The sequence below is a fragment of the Saimiri boliviensis genome, chromosome 7, assembly GCF_048565385.1.
Source record: "Saimiri boliviensis isolate mSaiBol1 chromosome 7, mSaiBol1.pri, whole genome shotgun sequence".
Lineage (NCBI taxonomy): Eukaryota > Metazoa > Chordata > Mammalia > Primates > Cebidae > Saimiri > Saimiri boliviensis.
This window is the reverse complement of record NC_133455.1, coordinates 72,003,572-72,023,795: the sequence shown is the minus strand read 5'-3', so window position 1 is coordinate 72,023,795 and position 20,224 is coordinate 72,003,572. Positions and strand designations below refer to the sequence as shown.

The window sequence follows — 20,224 nt, the reverse complement described above, 5'->3', positions numbered from 1 at the left end:
TGAGACGGAGTTTCGCTCTTGTTGCCCAGGCTGGAGTGCAATGGTGCGATCTTGGCTCACCACAACCCCCGCCTCCTGGGTTCAGGCAATTCTCCTGCCTCAGCCTCCTGAGTAGCTGGGATTACAGGCACACGCCACCATGCCCAGCTAATTTTTAGTATTTTTAGTAGAGACGGGGTTTCACCATGTTGACCAGGATGGTCTCGATCTCTTGACCTCGTGATCCACCCGCCTCGGCCTCCCAAAGTGCTGGGATTACAGGCTTGAGCCACCGCGCCCGGCCAGCAACTTGTTTTTTTTGTCACCACATGGAGGGATCCCAGGGTGAACTCTTCCCTGCTCAGACCTTTGAAGGGTTAGATTACTATGAAGTGCCAAGCTGCTGCCATATATCTCCCTCCTTGACCTTTGCCTACAGGGTGATAGCACACTCAGATAAGAATCGCATGACACCCCACAACCTGGGAATTGTGTTTGGACCAACCCTGTTTCGGCCAGAGCAGGAGACATCTGACCCAGCAGCCCATGCTCTCTACCCAGGGCAGCTGGTCCAGCTGATGCTCACCAACTTCACCAGCCTCTTCCCCTGACCCAGGCAAGGAAGAACAGAAAACATGTTTCCAATCATCTCTGGTGGTGTGAGGCTGGTGTTCTGTTTTGAGGTCATCCGTTTAAATCTCCCAAATGACTGTCTCCATCTTCATCTTCATGAGTGTGACTTGAGGGGTTGGGATGGGTGAAGGAGCTTCTCTAAAGAGGAAAGTGAATGTTTTCACCCCTGCTTCTCTTCTTATTCCCCCCCAACATAATAACACATAAAGCAGCATTTTTCTGATGCAGTTCCTTTATTATCAGGAAACAGTGTCCTTATCAAATTTCTCCTCAAAACACAAACAGACTATACACAGCCCCCAAACCCATACGTCCCATCCCTGGGGCATCTTGTGCAGGGGACTGCAGCTCCTCCAATTTTTCTGGAAGGATGGAAATCTCTTAGGAAATACAATCTGTGATGGATGAGATTCCCTACTCTTCAGGCACTAGAGTTGAGGAATTGTGTCTCCCCAGGGAGGGATCTCAGTAAGACACTCATGTTGCCCACAGCCATGTTGGGGGGCCCAGCGGGAGGTGGGGTATGTCCAGAGCTGCCCCCCTGATCATGGGAAGGAGGAGGACTCAGCCCCTGGGCCTCATCCAGAATAGCCACAAAGTCCAGCTGAGTGTTGTCAAGATCAAGAGAGTCCAGGGGGTTACATACCTGTCCTTCGGGAGGAGGGTACAAGGCAGGACCCCCTCCCAGCCTGCCCACCTCAGGATGGCCACAGCTGGGGTTTGTGCCTCCCACTTTGAGGGGCCCATAGCAAGTGGGCAATGGGGGCAGAAGTCGAGGTGGTGCTGCTGCACTATGGGAAGCCCTGTTTGCCCCCACTACAAAATTTTCATGGCATAGTGAAGGGGTGGGATAAGAGCCTGACTTGTGATTAGGTAAATTGGGTCCAAAGCCAGATCCATATGTGGTCACTGGAGCTTTAGCAGGGCTTGGGCTAACCTGGGAACCCCCCAGAAACTTGGGACTCTGGTAGGGAGATTCCTGGGCTGGGGCATCTTCCCTGCCGCCACCCTCCCACAGCAGCTCCTGTTGAGACTGAACATAATTACACACAAGCTGAGCCTTGAGCTGCCCTGTAGAATGGGTGGGGGAATCAAAGTCCAGGCAAGGCCTGGGTTCTGAAGGAAGATAATCAGGGGGTGGCTGGGTATAGGGGCCTGACTGGAGATATTGGGGAGGAGGGGGCTGGGGGTAGTGGGAAAAGAGAGGCTGTGGGTGTGGAGGCCCCTCACTGGGGTGGGCATTGAGGCAGGGTGCCAGTCCTGTGGCATCAGACCCCACTGGGCATCCCTGTTCCGGCTTGACTTGCACTTGTCCATAATGTTCAAGTCGAGGACACTGGCTATAGGCTCCACCTAGAGCCTTGGGGCCTGGGTACAGCCCAGAGTGGGAAGGGAACTCACCCCATGTTTCTTGGGTGGGGTCAGGATATGAGGCCTGCTGGGGACAGGGGTTGGGGCCATAGTTGGTGGGCGGACCAGGCCCAAGAGGCAGGGAGCCTGGACCCCTCGCTCCATAAGGCTCAGCTGCTGCCCCTTCAGTTCCCCCATATCCCAGAGTATCAGCAGGTGGGAAGTCCATATAGGGGTTCAGACCACTTCCCATCATGGAGGTCCCAACTTCTGGCTCCTCCTGTAGCCCTCTAGTGTCCATGGCCGCATTCTCAGTGATGCTGGGGGGCTGTGGTGAGTAGACAGAGGTGGGGAGGTGAGGATCGAAGTTCTGTCCTCCCCCTGCCACAATGGGTGTTGTATGGACAGAGCCCAGGCTCTTGAACCTCTGGACTCTAGCTGGAGCAGGACGGTCAGCAGCCCGGGCTGGGTCACTGGCCCTCCGGGTGACCCCTGCATTGGGATTGTATCCTGGATACTCGGCTCGGCTTCTCCAAGGAGGCACAGGAAGACCCCCTATCCGATCCAGGCTGGATGCTGCAGTGGGCGGGGTACCACCCCCTCTGGCTGAAGCATATCTTGCCCGGAGCAGGTAGTGCTGGGCAGGCATAAGGCCAGGCAGGGAGGAGGCTCCATTCTCTGGTGGGGAGCCAGGGGGGAAAGGGGACGCCAGGGAGGAGCGACGGCTGACAGTATAGGCAGAGCTGATGCTGCTGGAGCTGCTACTGCGGCGGTCAAGAGAGACTGGGGGGCCCAGGCGGCGGGACACAGGGGTACCTGCAAGTGATGAGAAGAAAAGGTAGGAGGTCAAGAAGCCTCCTAAATATCACCCTGCCTCCTCCATGCAACAGCCTTGTCCCGGATTCCCAGGATAAGCTCGTTATCCCTAACCACTCAGTTCTGTCTCCCACTTTCCCATGCCTATTCTGTTTCTGGGTTACCGAGCATTCAGGGCCGCTATGAACAGTTGTACAGGTTGTATGCTGCCCAGTCCTAGGGAACAGCATTCATATCATAGCCTTTGTATATTTGTTTTTTCTCTTGTGGTTGTTGTTTGTTTGTTGAGATGGAGTTTCATTCTTGTTGCCCAAGCTGGAGTGGCTCACTGCAACCTCCGCCTCCTGGGTACAAGCGATTCTCCTGCCTCAGCCTCCGGAGTAGCTGGGATTACAGGCACGCACCACCATGCCCAGCTAGCGTTTGCATATTTGTACATCTATTTTCTGATAAATGGAAAGTGTCTTGAGGAAGGAGACCTCTTTCTAATTAAACAAAGGTGCCATGTGGCAGCCCTCAAGGGTGACTTCCTCCTCTCAACCTCAGGGCAGGTCCAGATCTCAGCCCAGCCACACCTCCCACACCCAGGTCTCACCGGTGTGGGACAAGCTGGGCAGTTTGAGACCCCGGGTCCCTATTGGCCGGAGTTGATGCAGCTGGTCCAGCCTGAGGTTCTCAAGGCGGCGGAGAGTGGACAAACCAGTGCCAGCAATGCAAGGCCCCTCGTCCAGGCTGGAGAGGTCTTCAGTGCTGCCCCCTGCATTGCCAGTCATTTCCACACCGCTGTCTGTATTGGCTGCACTACCTGCCGGGGAGTGGTCGCTGCTGCAGGATGACTGAGCCCCAGGGCTTGGCTGTGGCTTCTGTGGAGAAGATGAGATCTGAGGGCAACACCCTTCCCACAACTCCTTCAACCTGATGCGTGGCAGAAGCCTGTGTCCCAGTGATTGCTGGGTTCCAAGGGAAGCTTATAAGTATAGAGAGAGCAAAGCAGGTAAGAGACAGGACGGTGGCGGGGAGCAAACTGAATGCAAGATGTTTGATGAGAAGAGCCTAGGCTGGAGCACGGACTGCCTGGACTCAAATTCTTGCTCTTAGTTCTATGACCTTGGGCTCTTTCTCTATGCCTGAGTTTCTTCGTCTGAAAATGAGAAGAGTGAGTCCCTTTCTCATGAAGTTGTTTTGAAGAATACATGAAATTATACATGTAAAAGGCTTAAAACTTATACTAAGTGCTATTTAAGAAAGAGTTTGGGCTGGATGCATTGGCTCATCCCAGCACTGTGAGAAGGATAGCTTGAAGCCAGGAGTTTGACACCAGCCTGGTCAACAAAGCGAGACTCCATTTCTTTTTTTCTTTTTCTTTTTCTTTTATTATTATTATTATTATTATTATTTTTTTATGAGAGGGAGTTTCGCTCTTGTTACCCAGGCTGGAGTGCAATGGCGCGATCTCGGCTCACTGCAACCTCCGCCTCCTGGGTTCAGGCAATTCTCCTGCCTCAGCCTCCTGAGTAGCTGGGATTACAGGCATGCGCTACCATGCCCAGCTCATTTTTTGTATTTTTGGTAGAGACGGGGTTTCACCATGTTGACCAGGATGGTCTCGATCTCTTGACCTCGTGATCCACCCGCCTCAGCCTCCCAAAGTGCTGGGATTACAGGCTTGAGCCACTGCGCCCGGCCGTATTATTATTTTTTTAAGACGGGATTTTACCATGTTGGTCAGGCTGGTCTTGAACTCCCGACCTCAGGTGATCCGCCCGCCTTGGCCTCCAAAGTGCTTGGATTACAGGCATGAGCCACCGTGCCCGGCCGCGAGACTCCATTTCTTTTTTTTTTTTTTTTTTTTTTTTTTTTGAGACGGAGTTTCGCTCTTGTTACCCAGGCTGGAGTGCAATGGCGCAATCTCGGCTCACCGCAACCTCCGCCTCCTGGGTTCAGGCAATTCTCCTGCCTCAGCCTCCTGAGTAGCTGGAATTACAGGCACGCGCCACCATGCCCAGCTAATTTTTTGTATTTTTAGTAGAGACAGGGTTTCACCATGTTGACCAGGATGGTCTCGATGTCTTGACCTCGTGATCCACCTGCCTCGGCCTCCCAAAGTGCTGGGATTACAGGCATGTAATCTCGAGACCGTGCCCGGCCGCGAGACTCCATTTCTATAAAAAAGAAAAAAGAGGCTAGGCTAAGGTGGCTCACACCTGTAATCCTAGCACTTTGGGAGGCTGAGGTGGGTCGATCACAAGGTCAGGAGTTCGAGACCAGCCTGACCAACATGGTGAAACCCCATCTCTAGTAAAAATACAAAAATTAGCTGGGTGGGGTGGCATGCACCTGTAATCTCAACTACTCAGGAGGCTGAGGCAGGAGAATTGCTTGAACCTGGGAGGTGGAGGTTGCAATGAGCAGAGATCATGTCACTGCGCTCCAGCCTGGGAGACAGAGCAAGACTGTCTCAAAAAAAAAAAAAAAAAAAAAAAAAAAAAAGTAAGGCATGATGGTGTGTGTCTGTAGTCCCAGCTCTAGGAAGGCTGAAGCGGGAGGATCACTTGAGCCTAAAAGTTAGAGGCTGCAATGAGCTATGATCATGCTACTATACTCTGGCCTGGGTGACACAGCAAGACCCTGTCAAAAAAAAAGAAAAAGAAAAGAAAAGAGAGGCCGGGCACGGTGGCTCAAGCCTGTAATCCCAGCACTTTGGGAGGCCGAGGCGGGTGGATCACGAGGTCAAGAGATCGAGACCATCCTGGTCAACATGGTGAAACCCCGTCTCTACTAAAATACAAAAAAATTAGCTGGGCATGGTGGCGCGTGCCTGTAATCCCAGCTACTCGGGAGGCTGAGGCAGGAGAATTGCCTGAACCCAGGAGGCGGAGGTTGCAGTGAGCCGAGATCGCGCCATTGCACTCCAGCCTGGGTAACAAGAGTGAAACTCCATCTCATAAAAAAAAAAAAAAAAAAAAAAGAGAGAGAAAATAAAGATTCTAAAATTTCTAGACTTGGGGAAGCCCAAAGAGCAACATTGAGACAAGAGACAGGCAGACGTCACAGAAGAGTGATTTCCATAGGAGGGAATGGATGGGTTGGGAAGTAACTAGAAAGTTGTCCACAGGGCAGGCTGTGGGTATGAAGGTGGGGTTTGCCTGGGCTGTCTCACCATGGCACCCTCTGGCACAGTCAGTCTGCTCTCCTCCCTGATGGGGCCTCCTTCCCGCTCCCTCTTGGGCTCCACCGTGGAAAGGGAGGGTGCCCGAGGCAGAGGGCCGTCCCCACGGTGCCGCTTGGTCACATGGGCGTCAGGACCATGCACTGTCTTGACATGTTTCCGCAGCGAGCTGGGATCTGTATAGCGTTTGGTGCAGCCAGGGAGTTTACACACGTACGGCTTCTGTTGAGTGGAGAGTGGCGACAGAAGGCAAACGGATCAAAGCGGAAGAATGTGAAGGAATGGGAAAAGGTGGTGGCAACACAGGGGCAGGGGAGGAGCACACAGCACCCAAAGAAGTAAGGAGGGTGGAGGCCTCGGGTGAGAGTCGAAGATGCAGAGATTAAGCGGAGGGTCAGGAAAACTGACAGCCTGGGAAAGATGAAGAGGTTAATCCAGGGTTGTGAGGTCCCATAAATCCAGGGGTTGGAGGGGTCAGGGGTCTCCTCTAGACGGTATCTATTTTAGGTTAGCCCTTTGTCTGGTTAGAGGTTAGAGGCAGGAGGAGGAGTGGTTGAGTGGAAATTCTTCGTTTCAGAAAAGCCTTTTCCAGGCGAATTATGTGGGGAGGGGACTCACCTCTGTGCAGTGGGTACTGGGCTAAGGGATTTCTTATGGGGGGAATCTCCCTGATAGGTAGCTTCTCAAGTGGGTAGGATCTCTTAGTTGGGGCATTCACCTCATTGGAGTGGGTCCGATTCTGGTGCTTGGCTCTGTCACTGGCATTGCTGAAGGCTTTGCTGCAGCCCTCATGCTCACACATGTATGGCTTCTCACCCGTGTGTGACCGCAGGTGTGTCTTCAGGTTTTCGAGGCGTGAGTATGACTTCCGGCACCCTTCAAACTGGGGAACATGTGGGGGTCAAAAGATGGTTCTCAGACAGAGGACATGGAGATGGAAGGAGCCCTCAATCTCCAAAAGGAAACACATCAGAGAATATGTCAAAGTGAGACGAACTGGGACTTCGAGAGAATTCCCAAAACTAGGAGACAAGGGCAGGCAAGAAGGTGGGGCAGGGAAGTGGTTGGAGACACTCTGCCTTTGGGAATATAAAGATGCTAGAGCATCTTCTGACCAAGCCAGGGCGGATTTCCTCGCCTGGGGATCTTAGGCTGTCCCAAGATGGGGTCATCCTGGGGGAACAGGCTATTGTCCTTGATTCAGGGTTTCTCCATTAGGCAGGGTAGGAGGCACAGTACTGAAGGCCAACAATACTTTAAGAGGACCACAAACATGTTTTAATGTCTTTTAAAATCGAGGAAAGGCCGGGTGCAGTGGCTCACGCCTGTAATCCCAGCACTTTGGGAGGCCGAGGCGGGTGGATCACAAGGTCAAGAGATTGAGACCATCCTGGTCAACATGGTGAAACCCCGTCTCTACTAAAAATACAAAAAATTAGCTGGGCATGGTGGCGCATGCCTGTAGTCCCAGCTACTCGGAAGGCTGAGGCAGGAGAATTGCCTGAACCCAGGAGGCAGAGGTTGCGGTGAGCCAAGATCAAGCCATTGCACTCCAGCCTGGTAACAAGAGTGAAACTCCGTCTCAAAAAAAAAAAAAAAAAAAAAAAAAAAAAAAAAAAAAAAATGCAGGGTGAGGTGGCTTATGCCTGTAATCCCAGCACTTTGGGAGGCTGAGGTGGGCGGATCACCTGAGGTCAGGAGTTCGAGACCAACCTGACCAATATGGTGAAACCCCATCTTTTAAAAAAACAAAAAAAATCGAGGAAAAAACCAAGCTTAGGTGAGCATGGTGGCTCACGCCTGTAATCCCAGCACTTTGGGAGGCTGAGTAAGGTGGATCACTTGTGGCCAGGAGTTTGAGATCAGCTTGACCAACATGGAAAAACTCCATCTCTACTAAAAATGCAAAATTAGCCAGGCATGGTGGTGCATGCCTGTAATCCCAGCTACTCGGGAGGCTGAGGCAGAATGGCTTAAATCTGGGAGGCAGAGGTTTCAGTGAGCGGAGATCCTGCCATTGCACTCCAGCCTGGGCAACAAAAGTGAAACTCCGTCTCAAAAAAAAAAAAAAAAAAAAAAAAAAAAGATCTTTTAGGTCCACTAGTGTCTTAACATCTATAATCACGTTCATCTTTATGCCATCACAGTCACACAAATATGATTTTTTTTTCTGAGACAGTTTCACTCTTGTTGCAGAGGCTGGAGTGCAGTGGTGTGATCTCAGCTCACCACGGGCTCCTCCCCTCAGGTTCAAGGGATTCTCCTGCCTCAGCCTCTCAAGTAGCTGGGATTACAGGCATGTGCCACCATGCTAGGCTAATTTTGTATTTTTAGTAGAGATGGGGTTTTACCATGTTGGTCTGGCTGGTCTTGAATTCCTGACCTCAGATGATCTGCCCTCCTTCACCTCCTTCCAAAGTGCTGGGATTATAGGTGTAAGTCACGTCACCTGGCCACAAATATGATTTTTAATATTTGCTTATGGAAGAAGGGACCTCCAAAGGCAAAAGTCTGCTTTGGGCCCTACCTTGAAGGGGAACCCCGATTAAGGAAGAGACCCTGAACTTGGGACACAGGTGCCTCACCGTGCACTTGTGTGGCTTCTCGCCAGTGTGTCTGCGCATGTGCACCACCAGCATGTACTGGGCTTTGAAGGGCCTCAGCTCCCTGGAGCAGCCCCCCCAGTGGCACACGAACTCCTTCCGCTCCCCGTGGATGTGCTCGCTGTTGATGTGCTGAGGGAGAAGATGCAGAGGCTCTCCAAGGCTCCCCCATCACCCCGAGACCCAGAACAAGCCTTCCCTCCACCCCCTGTTCCTCTTCCACGACTCCACTTCAAGGAGGAAGAGGCAGGAACAATATCATATCCCACTTCTCAGGGCCTCCACCTCCGTAAGGCAATGCTACACTTCTGCCTACCCAACTGAGCATTCAACCTCAGTCTCCTCTGACCTCCTGCCCTCAGCCAGATTCCACCATGTCCCACTCAGAATCTCCTAAGGGTTCTGGTCAGCCATTCCTGTTACCCCCTGGGGCTCACGTGCACCAGCTGCTCTTGGGAGTCAAATTCCTGGCTGCAGCCGTCCCAACGGCAGTCAGTCTCATACACAGATTCAGGTTCACGCTTCTCCTCTCTCTCAAGGTCCTCCCGCCCATCCAGCATCCCCAACAGGGGATCCTAGGGCAAGAGAGGCAATCTTAGGGTCACTTGGGTGACAACTTTTGTTTCGCTCAGGTCCCAGAGGTGAAGCTTCTGCCCATCCTCCTACCTGTATGCCTGTGGAGTTGGGGCTGGACATATCACCTTCCAAGGGCTCCTCCCGGCACTTGCCAACCAGCATGTCCAGCTCAGACTTCAGCTTCCAGAGGGGAAGAGGTGACCGTGATGAAGGTGGAAGTAAGCAGAAGGAAGAGGGAACCAAGCCAGGTCTTCCTGCCCTAAGTACCCCTACCCAAGCAGCTAGAACCTCCTAGGTTTGGAAGGGACTACACTGGTGAATGGAATGGGCAAAAGGTGGGATCCCATTTGGAAGCGTCTGATTCAACTGCAAGGTGTGAACCCCAGTACCCACACCTCTTTACTTTTCTAGTACTGAAAACTTATATCCCTTGTCCTTACTTCACCTTTCCCCTACAAAATCCACCACCCACTCACCCTGAGCTGAGGGAAATCAGGTAGCAATATGAGGACTCTCACCTGGCAAGTTGGGAGGGGTCCTCGAGCCTGAGGATGTGGGATCATCCCACCTCGGGAGGAATCATGGGGACCACAGGGCTGGACCCCGAAGGAAGGTGAGGACCCTTTTTGGTGATTCATCTGGGGTGGGAATCCCAGAGATGGGCTGAGGAGGAGAGGAGAGGAGGCAGTTACTTAAGACAATCAGGAAGTCTCGGTAGGTCTTGGGCTATTTGGAGCGTTTCTGGAACAGTTGGGATTTGAAGTGTTGAGGCAGTCCCAGGGCAACAAAAGCATTGTCATTTCAAGGAGAGATATCTTTGAAATGACAGGGATTCAAATAGAGTCAGGTGGTTTGAGGGCTTGAGACTTTTAACGGACTTTGGTAGGGGCTTTAGGGGCCACTTGGCCCGGGGCTGCCTGCACCTCATGGTGCCAATGGAGAGATGGCCGTAGGAGCCTCCTGGGGATGTGCATCGCGAGTTGATGAAAGCTACGAGGGAGCTGGGTGAGGTGCGGATAACCGTCTGCAGGTCCAGGCTGGCGTCGGACAGCGGTGAAATGGACAATGCCCGCTTCTTGGTCAACTTGACTGTACTCCGGGGAGAAGAAAAGAGTGGGCCTGGGGCAGGAGACAGGGGAGATGGATATGGTAAAGCAGCATGTCTCTCCCTGCACCTAACCTATAGGTCCTGACTTGACAAAACCAATGATACTTGATTCTGCTTTGCCCCACTGATCCTATCTGTGATTTTTTTTTTTTTTTTTTTTAGACAGAGTCACACTGTGTTGCCCAGGCTGGAGTGCATGGAGTGCAGTGGTGTGATCTTGGCTCTCTGTAACCTCTGCTTCCCAGGTTTAAGTGATTCACCTGCCTCAGCCTCCCAGGTAGTTGGAACTACTGGCACGAACCACCGCGCCTGGCTAATTTTTGTATTGTTAGTAGAGATGGGGTTTCACCATGTTGGCCAGGCTGGTCTTGAACTCCTGATCTCAAGCGATCTTCCCACCTCAGCCTCCCCTCAGAGTGCTGGGATTACAGGTGTGAGCCACCACTCCCACCCCATCTGTGACTTCTCCATGGTGCACTGACGCCTCACATCTCCAAGCATCTCCTCCAAGTGAGATCCCCTACCCTCCCACTTTCTCTTTCAGAACAAGTCAGAGAGGGCAGAAAGGGAAGAGGTGTTGCCTGAGCCCTCACCCTCGGTGCAGCTGTTGGTCTCTCTGGCTGGCCCATAACTGTGGGGCCCGGACATGAGGTTAGCTTGGTGACAGAAGGGCAGGCCAGACAGTCCTAGAAAAAAGAGACAGCTGGAATAGGAATGGAGGATACGTAAGCCTCACCTCAGAACCCCAGGCAAGACCTTATCTCTGATTCCAGGTTCATATGACATGGGGCTTCATATCCTCTTATAGATGGGAAACTGGCCTGGGGTAGGGGTGGGCCCAGGTGGGAGACCTGCCAAATCCTCAAGGCCCAGGGATTAGTATATACACTGACCTTCTGTCCCCACACTGGGGGCCCCCTGACTCGGGAGGGGCCGGAGACAGCAGGGCTCGCCATAGCTACTGACTGGTGGTGGGGTCATCGAGTTGAACATGGCGTCTCAGAGGAGGGTGTGGGGACACTGCAGAAAGGGAAGGTAGTTATAAAGATGCAGGGAAATAGAGACGGTCACAGAGCAGTCTCAGGCACAGAACCCTGGGCAGAACATCCCCGGTGTCCCCAGCCCCTCTAAGACATCTGCCATGGAAATTGAGTTGCAAAGAGCATCACTGGACTAGGCTCAGTGGCTCACACCTGTAATCCTGGCACTTTGGGAGGCCGAAGCGGGTGGATCACCTGAGGTCAGGAGTTCAAGACTAGCCTGGCCAACATGGTGAAACCCCATCTCTACAAAAATACAAAAATTAGCTGGGCATGATGGCAGATGCCTGTAATCCCAGCTACTTAGGAGGCTGAGGCGGAAGAATTGCTTGATCCTGGGAGGTGAAAGTTGCAGTGAACCGAGATCATGCCACTGCACTCCAGCCTGGGCAACAGAGCAAGACTCCTTCTCAAAAAACAAAAACAAAAACAAAAAATAAAAACACCTCATCTAGGGAGGGGGTAAGGGGAAATGTCCCAGAGAGGCAGGGGCAGTCTTGTAGTCTGGGGATCTTTTTGGGAACTGTGTGGGAGCTTTGCCTGGGTGGTCTGTGAGTACAGGGCGTTTTGGACTAACTGTGCCTACATGAGCTTTAAGTGGTTTTAGTACTATGGGCCCTCTAATTCTCGCTCTAAGTCTGGGCTGGCTTTGAGGGGTGGGATGGGAGAACTTGTTCGGTGGATCTGACTTCAAGCACTGGGCTGCTCTGCCTGCGCCCCAGGGACAGCCCGTGTACAATCTCTGCAGTGTCCAGCAGAGGGAGCCCTGGCCACAGTGCCGACAGGGAGACAGGTGGGGCCAGGAGGGAGCACAAGCGATCAGCCCTCCTCTTCTTTTAGGCAGAAAACTGTGTGGAGGAGGAGGTAAGTTTCTGAGGGGAGTCTACTGGGTCTGCTGGGTACCAAGGATGAAAGCTGGTGTCATTCTGGGGTAGTTTAAATCGGGCCCACCTAAACTTTTTGGTCTCTGTTTTGGGGGAACAGGAAAGGAAGTATGAGGGAAGACGATGAAACAATGAAAAAAAAAAAAAAAAAAACAATGTCACAGTTATAAAATAGTAGCGAGGAAGAAGGTGTTGCTGTCCGGTTTTCTCTTCAAACTCCAGTTATTACTCCATCCCGGGTTTTCCCGTCTCCCGGGAGTGAGGGTGGGGTGGGGCGGGGTGGGGTGGAGAACAACCGGGAGCGGGCCGGGCCGGCCGGCGCGGTGGGTGATCCCGGGATGCTGGGATTTAGGGTGAGGGCGGGGTGAGATGGGGAGCGGAACCCGGACCCCACGACCCAGCCCGAGCCCCGCAGCCAGGGCTGTATCCTTCTTAACTCTTTTTCCACCGAGATGTGGATCCCGCATCCAAGACCTCCCAACTAGACCTTGGCACTAATGTTGGGGGCGGGGGGCACAGCTGGCTGGCAGCTGGCTGGGGGGGGACACTTCTCCCGCCTCCTTCCTCTTTAACTCACCAAGGGGAAGGAGGCAGACTGGCAAATGATCCTCCAAACACTAGAGATTCCTCCAACCTTGTCTACTCAGTCATCTTTCTGCCCCACTGTCCAGCCGCCGAAGAGCCTCCAAGGAAATGGGGAGACATCCCTCCTCGCCCACACCCACGCGTGCCACAGCCCACCCACATCTCCCCTTCAGGCTAGTAAAAAGAAAATGTCGCCAACTTTTTTAGCTTCAATAAAGTTTTTCTGGGGTGTGAGAATTCGGGATGGGACAGAGAGCTCTAGGGTTCCCCTTGCCGGAGCCGTAAACCATCTTCGTTGTCTCCCTGTTTTCCAGAGTCCCCTTCGCACCCCCGCTCCCCAACTCCCAGGAGTCGGCTCCGCCCCCCTACTCCCGGTCCCGCCTTCCCCGCCCCCGTGCCTCCTCGGCCCACCCAAGTCGCCGCCGCAGGCACTGGCTGCAGACGGCTCCGCTCCCCCCGCCCGCCCGGGGAGCCCAGTCGAGCGAGCCTTAGGGGTGGGGGCTGAGGGGCGGGACACATTCTTGCCTCCTCCTCTCAGCGCATCCGGAAAGCGGGCAGTGGCGCCCTGGGGGGCACTACTGGAGAGTGGGGGTCCCCGTAGGTGGGATGAGAAAGAAGAATCCAGAAAGTATGGGGGAAAGAAAGGAGAGAAAGTGACTGGGTCAATAAAAATTAGGTGTGTACGGGGAGGAGGAGGAGCCGGGACACCTTAAGTTCCTGGGTATTGCAGCCGGCTTCCCAAGAGTTAACCCCTCCAGACCCCCGGGAACCCCCTGGTGACGTCAAGGGCGGGGATGCCAGGGAGATAACGGTGAGAGGGAGAGGTCTCTGGACCCCGCCCCCTAGGGAAAACCACCCTTATTCCGACCCTTACAACTCCCCCGGGAAACCGCCCCGCCTTCTCCCTCTACTGGAACGTAAAGACCTATCCCAGAAGACCCCAGCTCTCCAGACCCCTAGAACCCTCAGTCCTCAGGCTCTACCAGGTCCCTTTTCCCTAATCCTGTCCCCAAAGCTAGCTGCCCAGGGCTGATTGTTTCGGGGTCATGGGGCCTGAAAGAGGATTCAGAGCGGGGAGCAAGGGCAGGCAGGGTGGTCTGAGCCAGAGGAGGGGCCTCAGTCCCCAGCTCCCGTTTGGGCGGGGGACCAACGGGGATACACAGGCTGACAGTGGCCAGTGGTCCCGCCCAGCCCCGATAGGGGTCTCCCTGCGGCTGGCTCCCGCTGCCCCGGTGGTCCTGAGTTCAGAGGGTCAAGACAAGGTCTCCTTGGCTCCTCCTGAGCGCCTTGCCAACAGCCCTTGGGACTCAGGAGTCCAAAATTGCCTGGGGTCATTCTAGGGCCTTCACTAGACGTTGGACAGCCTCTCCAAGCTGCCCCTTCCTAGTCCAGAAGACACTCCTTTCCCCCAAACACAAGCATCCACTGGCACATCTGTCACAAGACAGGTCAAGGGTGCAAGTCCAGCTAGCCTCTAATGGTTCTGTTGCCTCCCACACACCCGTCCCCACCCCACCTGGAGCTCCCTCCTTTTCAGTCCCCTCCTTTCAGAAACACTGACGTCTTCCTGCCCCACGCGCAGACACACACCTGGAGTTCCCTCTCTACCACGCAGACCTCCAGCTAGCCATCCCTCCAGCCTCTTCAGCTCTCAACCTCATGAAAGTGAGATGTTTCTAATACATGGGAGAGGCGGAGACAAAGGCCCACGGTTGCCTGAGACAGAGATACACAGACTGACAGAAGAAGAAAGGGAAGAAAAGGAAGATACAGAGAAAGATACAAGTGAAAAATCTGGAGTTTCTAATGTCTCACCACAGGCTATCCCACCCCCATTTTGCCTCTGTGTCCCAGGGTGTGGGACGAGTCCCTCGGAAGCTGAGCATCCCCTGAGGCCCCCTCCCCCACTGCTCCCAGGTGGTCCCCCGCCTGCCCCCCCTTCTCACCTCTGTCTGGGAGCTGGGCTCAGGATGCGCGGTCCAGGGCTGGAGTCTGGGCTGGGGGGTGTGCGGTGGGGAGGGGGGGCGGAGAGGGCCACGGCAGCGCAGCCTCAATGCCACCCCCACCCCCCCAACCTGGCCCCCAGCCCTCCCGCCGGCCCAGCCCGCCGGGCCGCAAGCCCGGACCACCCGCGAGAAGCGCAAACTTTTTTTTCCCTTTGCAAAAACTTTTTCTCGCTCCAGCCGCTGGCGCGCCGCCGCTCTTCCCGCTCGCCCCTCACCTCCCTCCTATTTCCCTCCCTCTAGCCGTTCTGGAGGATGAGGCTGGGTAGCTGGAAGCAAGAGAGGGGGTGCCGGGCTTATTGCACCCCCAGGACCCCCAGGATCCTCCCCCTCCCTTGAGGGACCCTATACTGCCCACGCCCCCCCACCCCCCCAACACTCTGCTGTTGGTGGGCAGTAAACCCCGGCATGGATTTCTGGATCGGCTGGCCCCAAAGAGGTCCCGATCCAGAGACAGAAAACCAGATTCAGGAAAATATTGCGGGACAGGGGGAGAAGTTCAACTGAGAACGATAATAGTGGAGGTAAGGTAGTCGCCTTTGGTTGGTGCCAACTGAGCCTTCTGACATCCTGTGGCTTATCGGCAGGCCCTACCCTTTGGATGGAACTTGGAGCGGCTGGGCCAGAGTTGGAGTTTGGGGCAAATCATACTGAGGGGTTAGGGGATCTGGCAGAAGGTGAGGAGTCTATGGAGCATAAAAGCTAGGAGCAGCGGCTGAGGCTCTGGGTGCAGGGTGAGCCCTGGGACCGAAGCCCCTTCCGGGAGAACCCCAGCTCTGCGTCTGGAAGTTCCAGAGACTGCGGCCACCTCCGCACCTCGCCTCAGCGGGCTCTAGCCGCTCTTCAAGGCTTTCTGCTCCCTCTGCTGGCCGTTCTCACACATGACACCCGCTCGCAGTCGTGGCCGAAGAGCTGGGGGAGCCGAAGGAGGAGATCGGTCAGGTCCCCTCACTAAAGCCCAGTTAAAAGCCCAGGAGGTGGATTTGTGAACTCAAAGAAATGGAGAGGCGCACTGTCAGAGGTTGCTATGCCCAGCAGTACTGCCTCACAGGGAGGTGCCCTGCCGCTTTACATTTGCGTTGCCATCATGACCGGATATAGGGGAGGGGCACCATTCCAGTCTCCGATTTTTATGAGAAAGAGGAGAAAGCATGATAGAAAAGGAGCACCTTCCCCTCTTTTATTCAAGCCCACAGGCAGACCTCCCACATCCTAGCTCTGCTTCCAAGAACCACCCCCTGGGCCTGGAAGGTCAGTGGGTTAACTGTTCAGTCTGAGGGTCAAGGGGGAAAGAAAAGGTGAAATTAGAGGGAGGGAGGTCTGGGACTTTGACCCAGACTAGTTATACCCAGAGGGTCAGAGACCCAGCTCAGTCACACCAGAATAATGGTCACTGAAGAAAAGGCACCCGACACATGCTCCTGTCCCAGCCTCGAGCCCCTTCTTCCAGAGGATCTATTATTTATTTACTTATATTTATTTGGGACGGGGTCTCACTGTTTGCCCAGGCTGGAGTGCAGAAGCTATTCACAAGTGTGATTATAGCCTTGAACTCCTGGGCTTAAGCAGTCTCCCCCACTTAGCCTCCCAACTAGCTGGGACCACTGGTGCCCAGCAAGAGGAGCTCTCTTAGAACACGTTACTTTCTTCTCCCCAACCAGTTCTATAGACCAATGACTCTCAAACTTTTTTTTTTTTTTTTTTTTTTTTTGAGACAGAGTCTCCCTCCATCGCCCAGGCTGGAGTGCAGTGGCACGATCTCAGCTCACTGCAACTTACACCTCCCACGTTCAAGTGATTCTCCTGCCTTAGCCTCCTGAGTAGCTGGGACTACAGGTGCATATCACTAGGCCCGGCTCATTTTTTTTTTTTTTTTTTTTTTTTGAGACAGAGTTTTCGCTCTTGTTACCCAGGCTGGAGTGCAATGGTGCGATCTCGGCTCATCGCAACCTCCGCCTCCTGGGTTCAGGCAATTCTCCTGCCTCAGCCTCCTGAGTAGCTGGGATTACAGGCATGCGCCACCATGCCCAGCTAATTTTTGTATTTTTAGTAGAGACAAGGTTTCACCATGTTGACCAGGATGGTCTCGATCTCTTGACCTCGTGATCCACCCGCCTCGGCCTCCCAAAGTGCTGGGATTACAGGCTTGAGCCACCACGCCTGGCCTTTTTTCTGTATTTTTAATAGAGATGGGGTTTCACTGTGTTAGCCAGGATGGTCTCAATCTCTTGACCTCGTGATCCACACGCCTTGGCCTCTCAAAGTACCGGAATAAACAGGCATGAGCCACCGTGCCGGACCAGTTTCCTCTATACTCTTAAAAGTCATTGGATTAGGCGTGGCAGCTCAGGCCTGTAATCCCAGCACTTTGGAAGGCCAGGGTGGGGGAATCAGCTGAGGGGTCCAAGACTAGCCTGGCCAACATGACGAAACCCCATCTCTACTAAAAATACAAAAAATAGCTAGGTGTGGTGGTACAGGCCTGCAGTCCCAGCTACTGGGGAGATTGAGGCAGAATTGCTTGAAATGGGGAGGCGGAGGTTGCAGAGAGCTGAGATTCATTGCTCTCCAAGCTTGGGTGACAGAGAGACACTCTATCACAAAAAAAAAAAAAAAAAAAAATCATTGAGCTTTTATCTGTATGATTTACATCTATCAATTCACTACATTAGAAATTAAAACTGAAAAAGACTGTAACACAAGAATATACAAGCACACATTCCATTAACAATGAAGTCAGAAAGATGATGAAATCACGTCACATAGCCTCTGGAAAATTCCACTGTACAATTTTAAGATAATGAGAATTCAAAAGGCAAATAACATGTAAGTATTATTATAAAAATAACTTTGAGTTTGTGGACACCCCTGAAAAGGGACTGCCCAGAAGCCTCCAGAGCACACTTGAAGAACTATTGCTCTGGACCATCACCCTAACCCTTCTTTATGACCCACATTTGTTGGTTTCTCTCTTGTTGTCCAGGCTGGAGTGCAATGGCGTGATCTCGGCTCACTGCAACTTCTGCCTCCCGGGTTCAAGCAATTCTCCTGCCTCAGCCTCCCGAGTAGCTGGGATTATAGGCACCTGCCACCACACCCGGCTAATTTTTGTATTTTTTTAGTAGAGACAGGGTTTCACCATGTTGATCAGGCTGGTCTTGAACTCCTGACCTCAAGTAATCCACCCACTTTGGCCTCCCAAAGTGCTGGGATTACAGGCGTGAGCCACCGCACCCGGCTCTTTTTCCTTTTCATGAGAAAAGAATAAATGCTTGTCTCCCACTGGGTCCTGTCTTCTGGGAGAAACCAGGGACCTTCTTAGGTTTAGCACCTCTCTTTCCTGACTCCTGTTTCTGGGGGGCCCCTAAGCATCTTCCCTCAGTGCCTTGTTCATCTCCTTCTTGACCCTCCCTTAAGGCATCTCAACAGCTCTTACCCTGGGTCAGCCTGCTTACCCTCCTCCAAGCTTGCTGGACCATCTATCTGTTTCCTCCTCCTCTCACTTGAGGACTTTCTCGTCTTGGGAGAGGCTAAGTGATTTTTCTCTGCCTTCCCTCCTTCCCTCCCTCGTCCTGACATCTTCTCACGGGACTTAGGGGAGGAAATCGCGCTTTCTGGGGAGATCCCCTTAGAAGAAACGCTTTACCCATCTCCCAACACATCAACCAACCTGGATCGGGCCAGAGTCTCAGACAAGAAAGTGCTCATTTGTGTCCCATTGGGGTCAAGTGAGTCATATTGCCAGATGGCTGTTGGGTTGGGTGTGGATCAGGAATCTGACGCCTCCAGCCACAGATGCCCTGTGCCTGGGAACCTCCAACTTGGTCTCTTCATTCCAAAGCCCCAAGTCCTCTTGCTAGCTGCAGCCGCAGGCCTCCACCACCAAATCTGGCACATCCGTCTTGACAACATTGCCATTACGATCCAGGTAGAGGAGAGAGAGGGGCCTTCGGGCCGTGGGGACACAGCAGGAGGTACTGGCAGGCCAACGGTTGTTGGCTTTGAGGAGGCTGAAGACAGCAGAATGGAAAGAGGCAGCAATGCCTGGGCTGCCAGCCAGGTGAAGAGGGCACTCCCCACTGCAGTAATTCAGCTGGTACCCCTCGGGCTGCAGTATCCAGTCCCGCCATCCCAGTTCCCGAAAGTCTATGTAATGGTCTCGCCTGCAACATAAGGGGGTCGCGGGCCCACAGGTGGGGGTCCTCCTCCTGGCCCGGCCTGCTCCAGGCTCATTGGCTCGGATCTTAAGCTCTAGGAAGGGCTGCTGGTGTCCTGCTGTGTCCAAGAGCTGACTTGGTTGTCCAATAACTGTGCTGTTGCCTTCTAGGGGTCCGCAGTCTAGTTGCAGTTTCAGGACACCAGATTTCTCACCCCTCAGGCCGCTAGAGGGCAGAGTTAAGGCATGCCAGCCCAGGTGGGTAATGTGGTGCTCAGCCAGCAGGGTGCGGGACCCTTGGCGCCTCCTACTGGGTCCCCATCGGAAGATCCTCAAGTAAGGAGTGCTGGGAGGGGTGGGGAGCACGTGCAGCCACAGGCGGGCCTGGTACAGGTGGTGAGACGGAGGAGTGGACAGGTGAAAGGTGAGCAGGGAGCTACAGGCTGAAGTGGAGTCTGCCGGAAAGACAGAGAAGGGAAAGAAAAATGTGAGCAGAGATGAAGCTCTCCTCTGAGACTCCCCTGATCCTGCCCACTGCTCTCCCTTGAACCCGAACTCACCGTTAGAATAAGTAGAGACTGCTTTGTGTCCTGTGCCACCAGTCCCTGCCCCAGCTCCTCCTTCTCCTGCCACACCCCACTCCCTCTGCAGCTCCTGCCAGGCTCCCCTTCTGCCTCCCTTTCCCTGTCTGCTGTCTGCCTGTCGCTCTCTCCCTCACCCACCTGTGACGGTAGCAAAGCTGATGACCTCCTCCCCATTCCCTGGAGCCACACTCCCTGGCTGTAGTCTCCGGAGGGCTCTGGTCAGCGCTGCCTGGGGTGGAGGATGAGTTATTCGGGGACGACTGGTCAGGTGCAACCCCTCCAGGATTTGCTGCTTGGCTAGCTCCAGCACCAGAGCTCGTTCTGCTTGGGGTGCCAGTGTGGGGCCCCCACAGGAGGGACACACAGACCTTGTCCCCTGTGCCTGTACCAGTGCCCACAGCAGCACCAACCAGAGCTGGACATCAGGGAGCCCCATACTCCTGGTGAATGGCCCTGGTTTGGTAGCCTCGGATGGCAGCTCCTTCATCTGTTGAGTCTGATTGCTGGGGGCCAACGAGGGCACAGTGACAGCAGACGCCAGTGCCACACCTACCCTTGGCCAAGGGTAGAGCCACCTGTCTTCTATTGTCTGGGACTCAGGAAGGCTGAAAGTAGATCATCGGATGGATAGCTGTGCTTGACCCTCACAGCTTATGTCTGGCTACTGACCCGGGGCCTCTTTAGAGCCAGCTGCCTGGGGCTTCCAAACCTAGTGGTCAGCCAGCCCACCTACCCTCT

At 53.9% G+C, this 20,224-nt stretch overlaps 3 protein-coding genes across 13 annotated transcripts in view; 1 reads left to right on the top strand and 2 right to left on the bottom strand.

The window, feature by feature from the left end:
- Nucleotides 1–826, top strand: part of ARHGAP9 (Rho GTPase activating protein 9) — a 21,374-nt gene extending 20,548 nt beyond the window's left edge. For all 9 annotated transcript variants that reach the window (XM_074402801.1, XM_039471614.2, XM_039471615.2 and 6 more), the window contains one exon: nt 419–826. In XM_074402801.1, the coding sequence (XP_074258902.1) occupies nt 419–423 (5 nt within the window). In that variant the 3' untranslated portion in view covers nt 424–826. The remainder of the gene's footprint in view (nt 1–418) is intronic.
- GLI1 (GLI family zinc finger 1) lies at nt 827–18,496 on the bottom strand. Of its 3 annotated transcripts, none has more exons than XM_010337231.3 (12): nt 18,417–18,496; nt 11,128–11,254; nt 10,828–10,920; nt 10,050–10,245; nt 9,645–9,789; nt 9,217–9,306; nt 8,988–9,125; nt 8,533–8,682; nt 6,666–6,830; nt 5,939–6,169; nt 3,374–3,641; nt 827–2,778 (listed from the first exon to the last, which is right to left on the bottom strand). In XM_010337231.3, the coding sequence occupies exons 2-12, from the start codon at nt 11,225–11,227 to the stop codon at nt 1,034–1,036; spliced, it is 3,321 nt and encodes a 1,106-aa protein (XP_010335533.1). In that variant the 5' UTR covers nt 11,228–11,254; nt 18,417–18,496; the 3' UTR covers nt 827–1,033. The 3 variants fall into 3 exon arrangements, with proteins under 3 accessions (XP_010335533.1, XP_003926518.1, XP_074258898.1); XM_003926469.3 differs by lacking the exon at nt 18,417–18,496 and adding an exon at nt 14,690–15,100; XM_074402797.1 differs by lacking the exon at nt 18,417–18,496 and having other exon boundaries at nt 10,828–10,937; nt 11,128–11,203.
- INHBE (inhibin subunit beta E) lies at nt 16,390–20,224 on the bottom strand. Its single transcript, XM_003926467.4, has 2 exons — nt 19,625–20,224; nt 16,390–19,357 (listed from the first exon to the last, which is right to left on the bottom strand). The coding sequence occupies exons 1-2, from the start codon at nt 19,971–19,973 to the stop codon at nt 18,603–18,605; spliced, it is 1,104 nt and encodes a 367-aa protein (XP_003926516.1). The 5' UTR covers nt 19,974–20,224; the 3' UTR covers nt 16,390–18,602.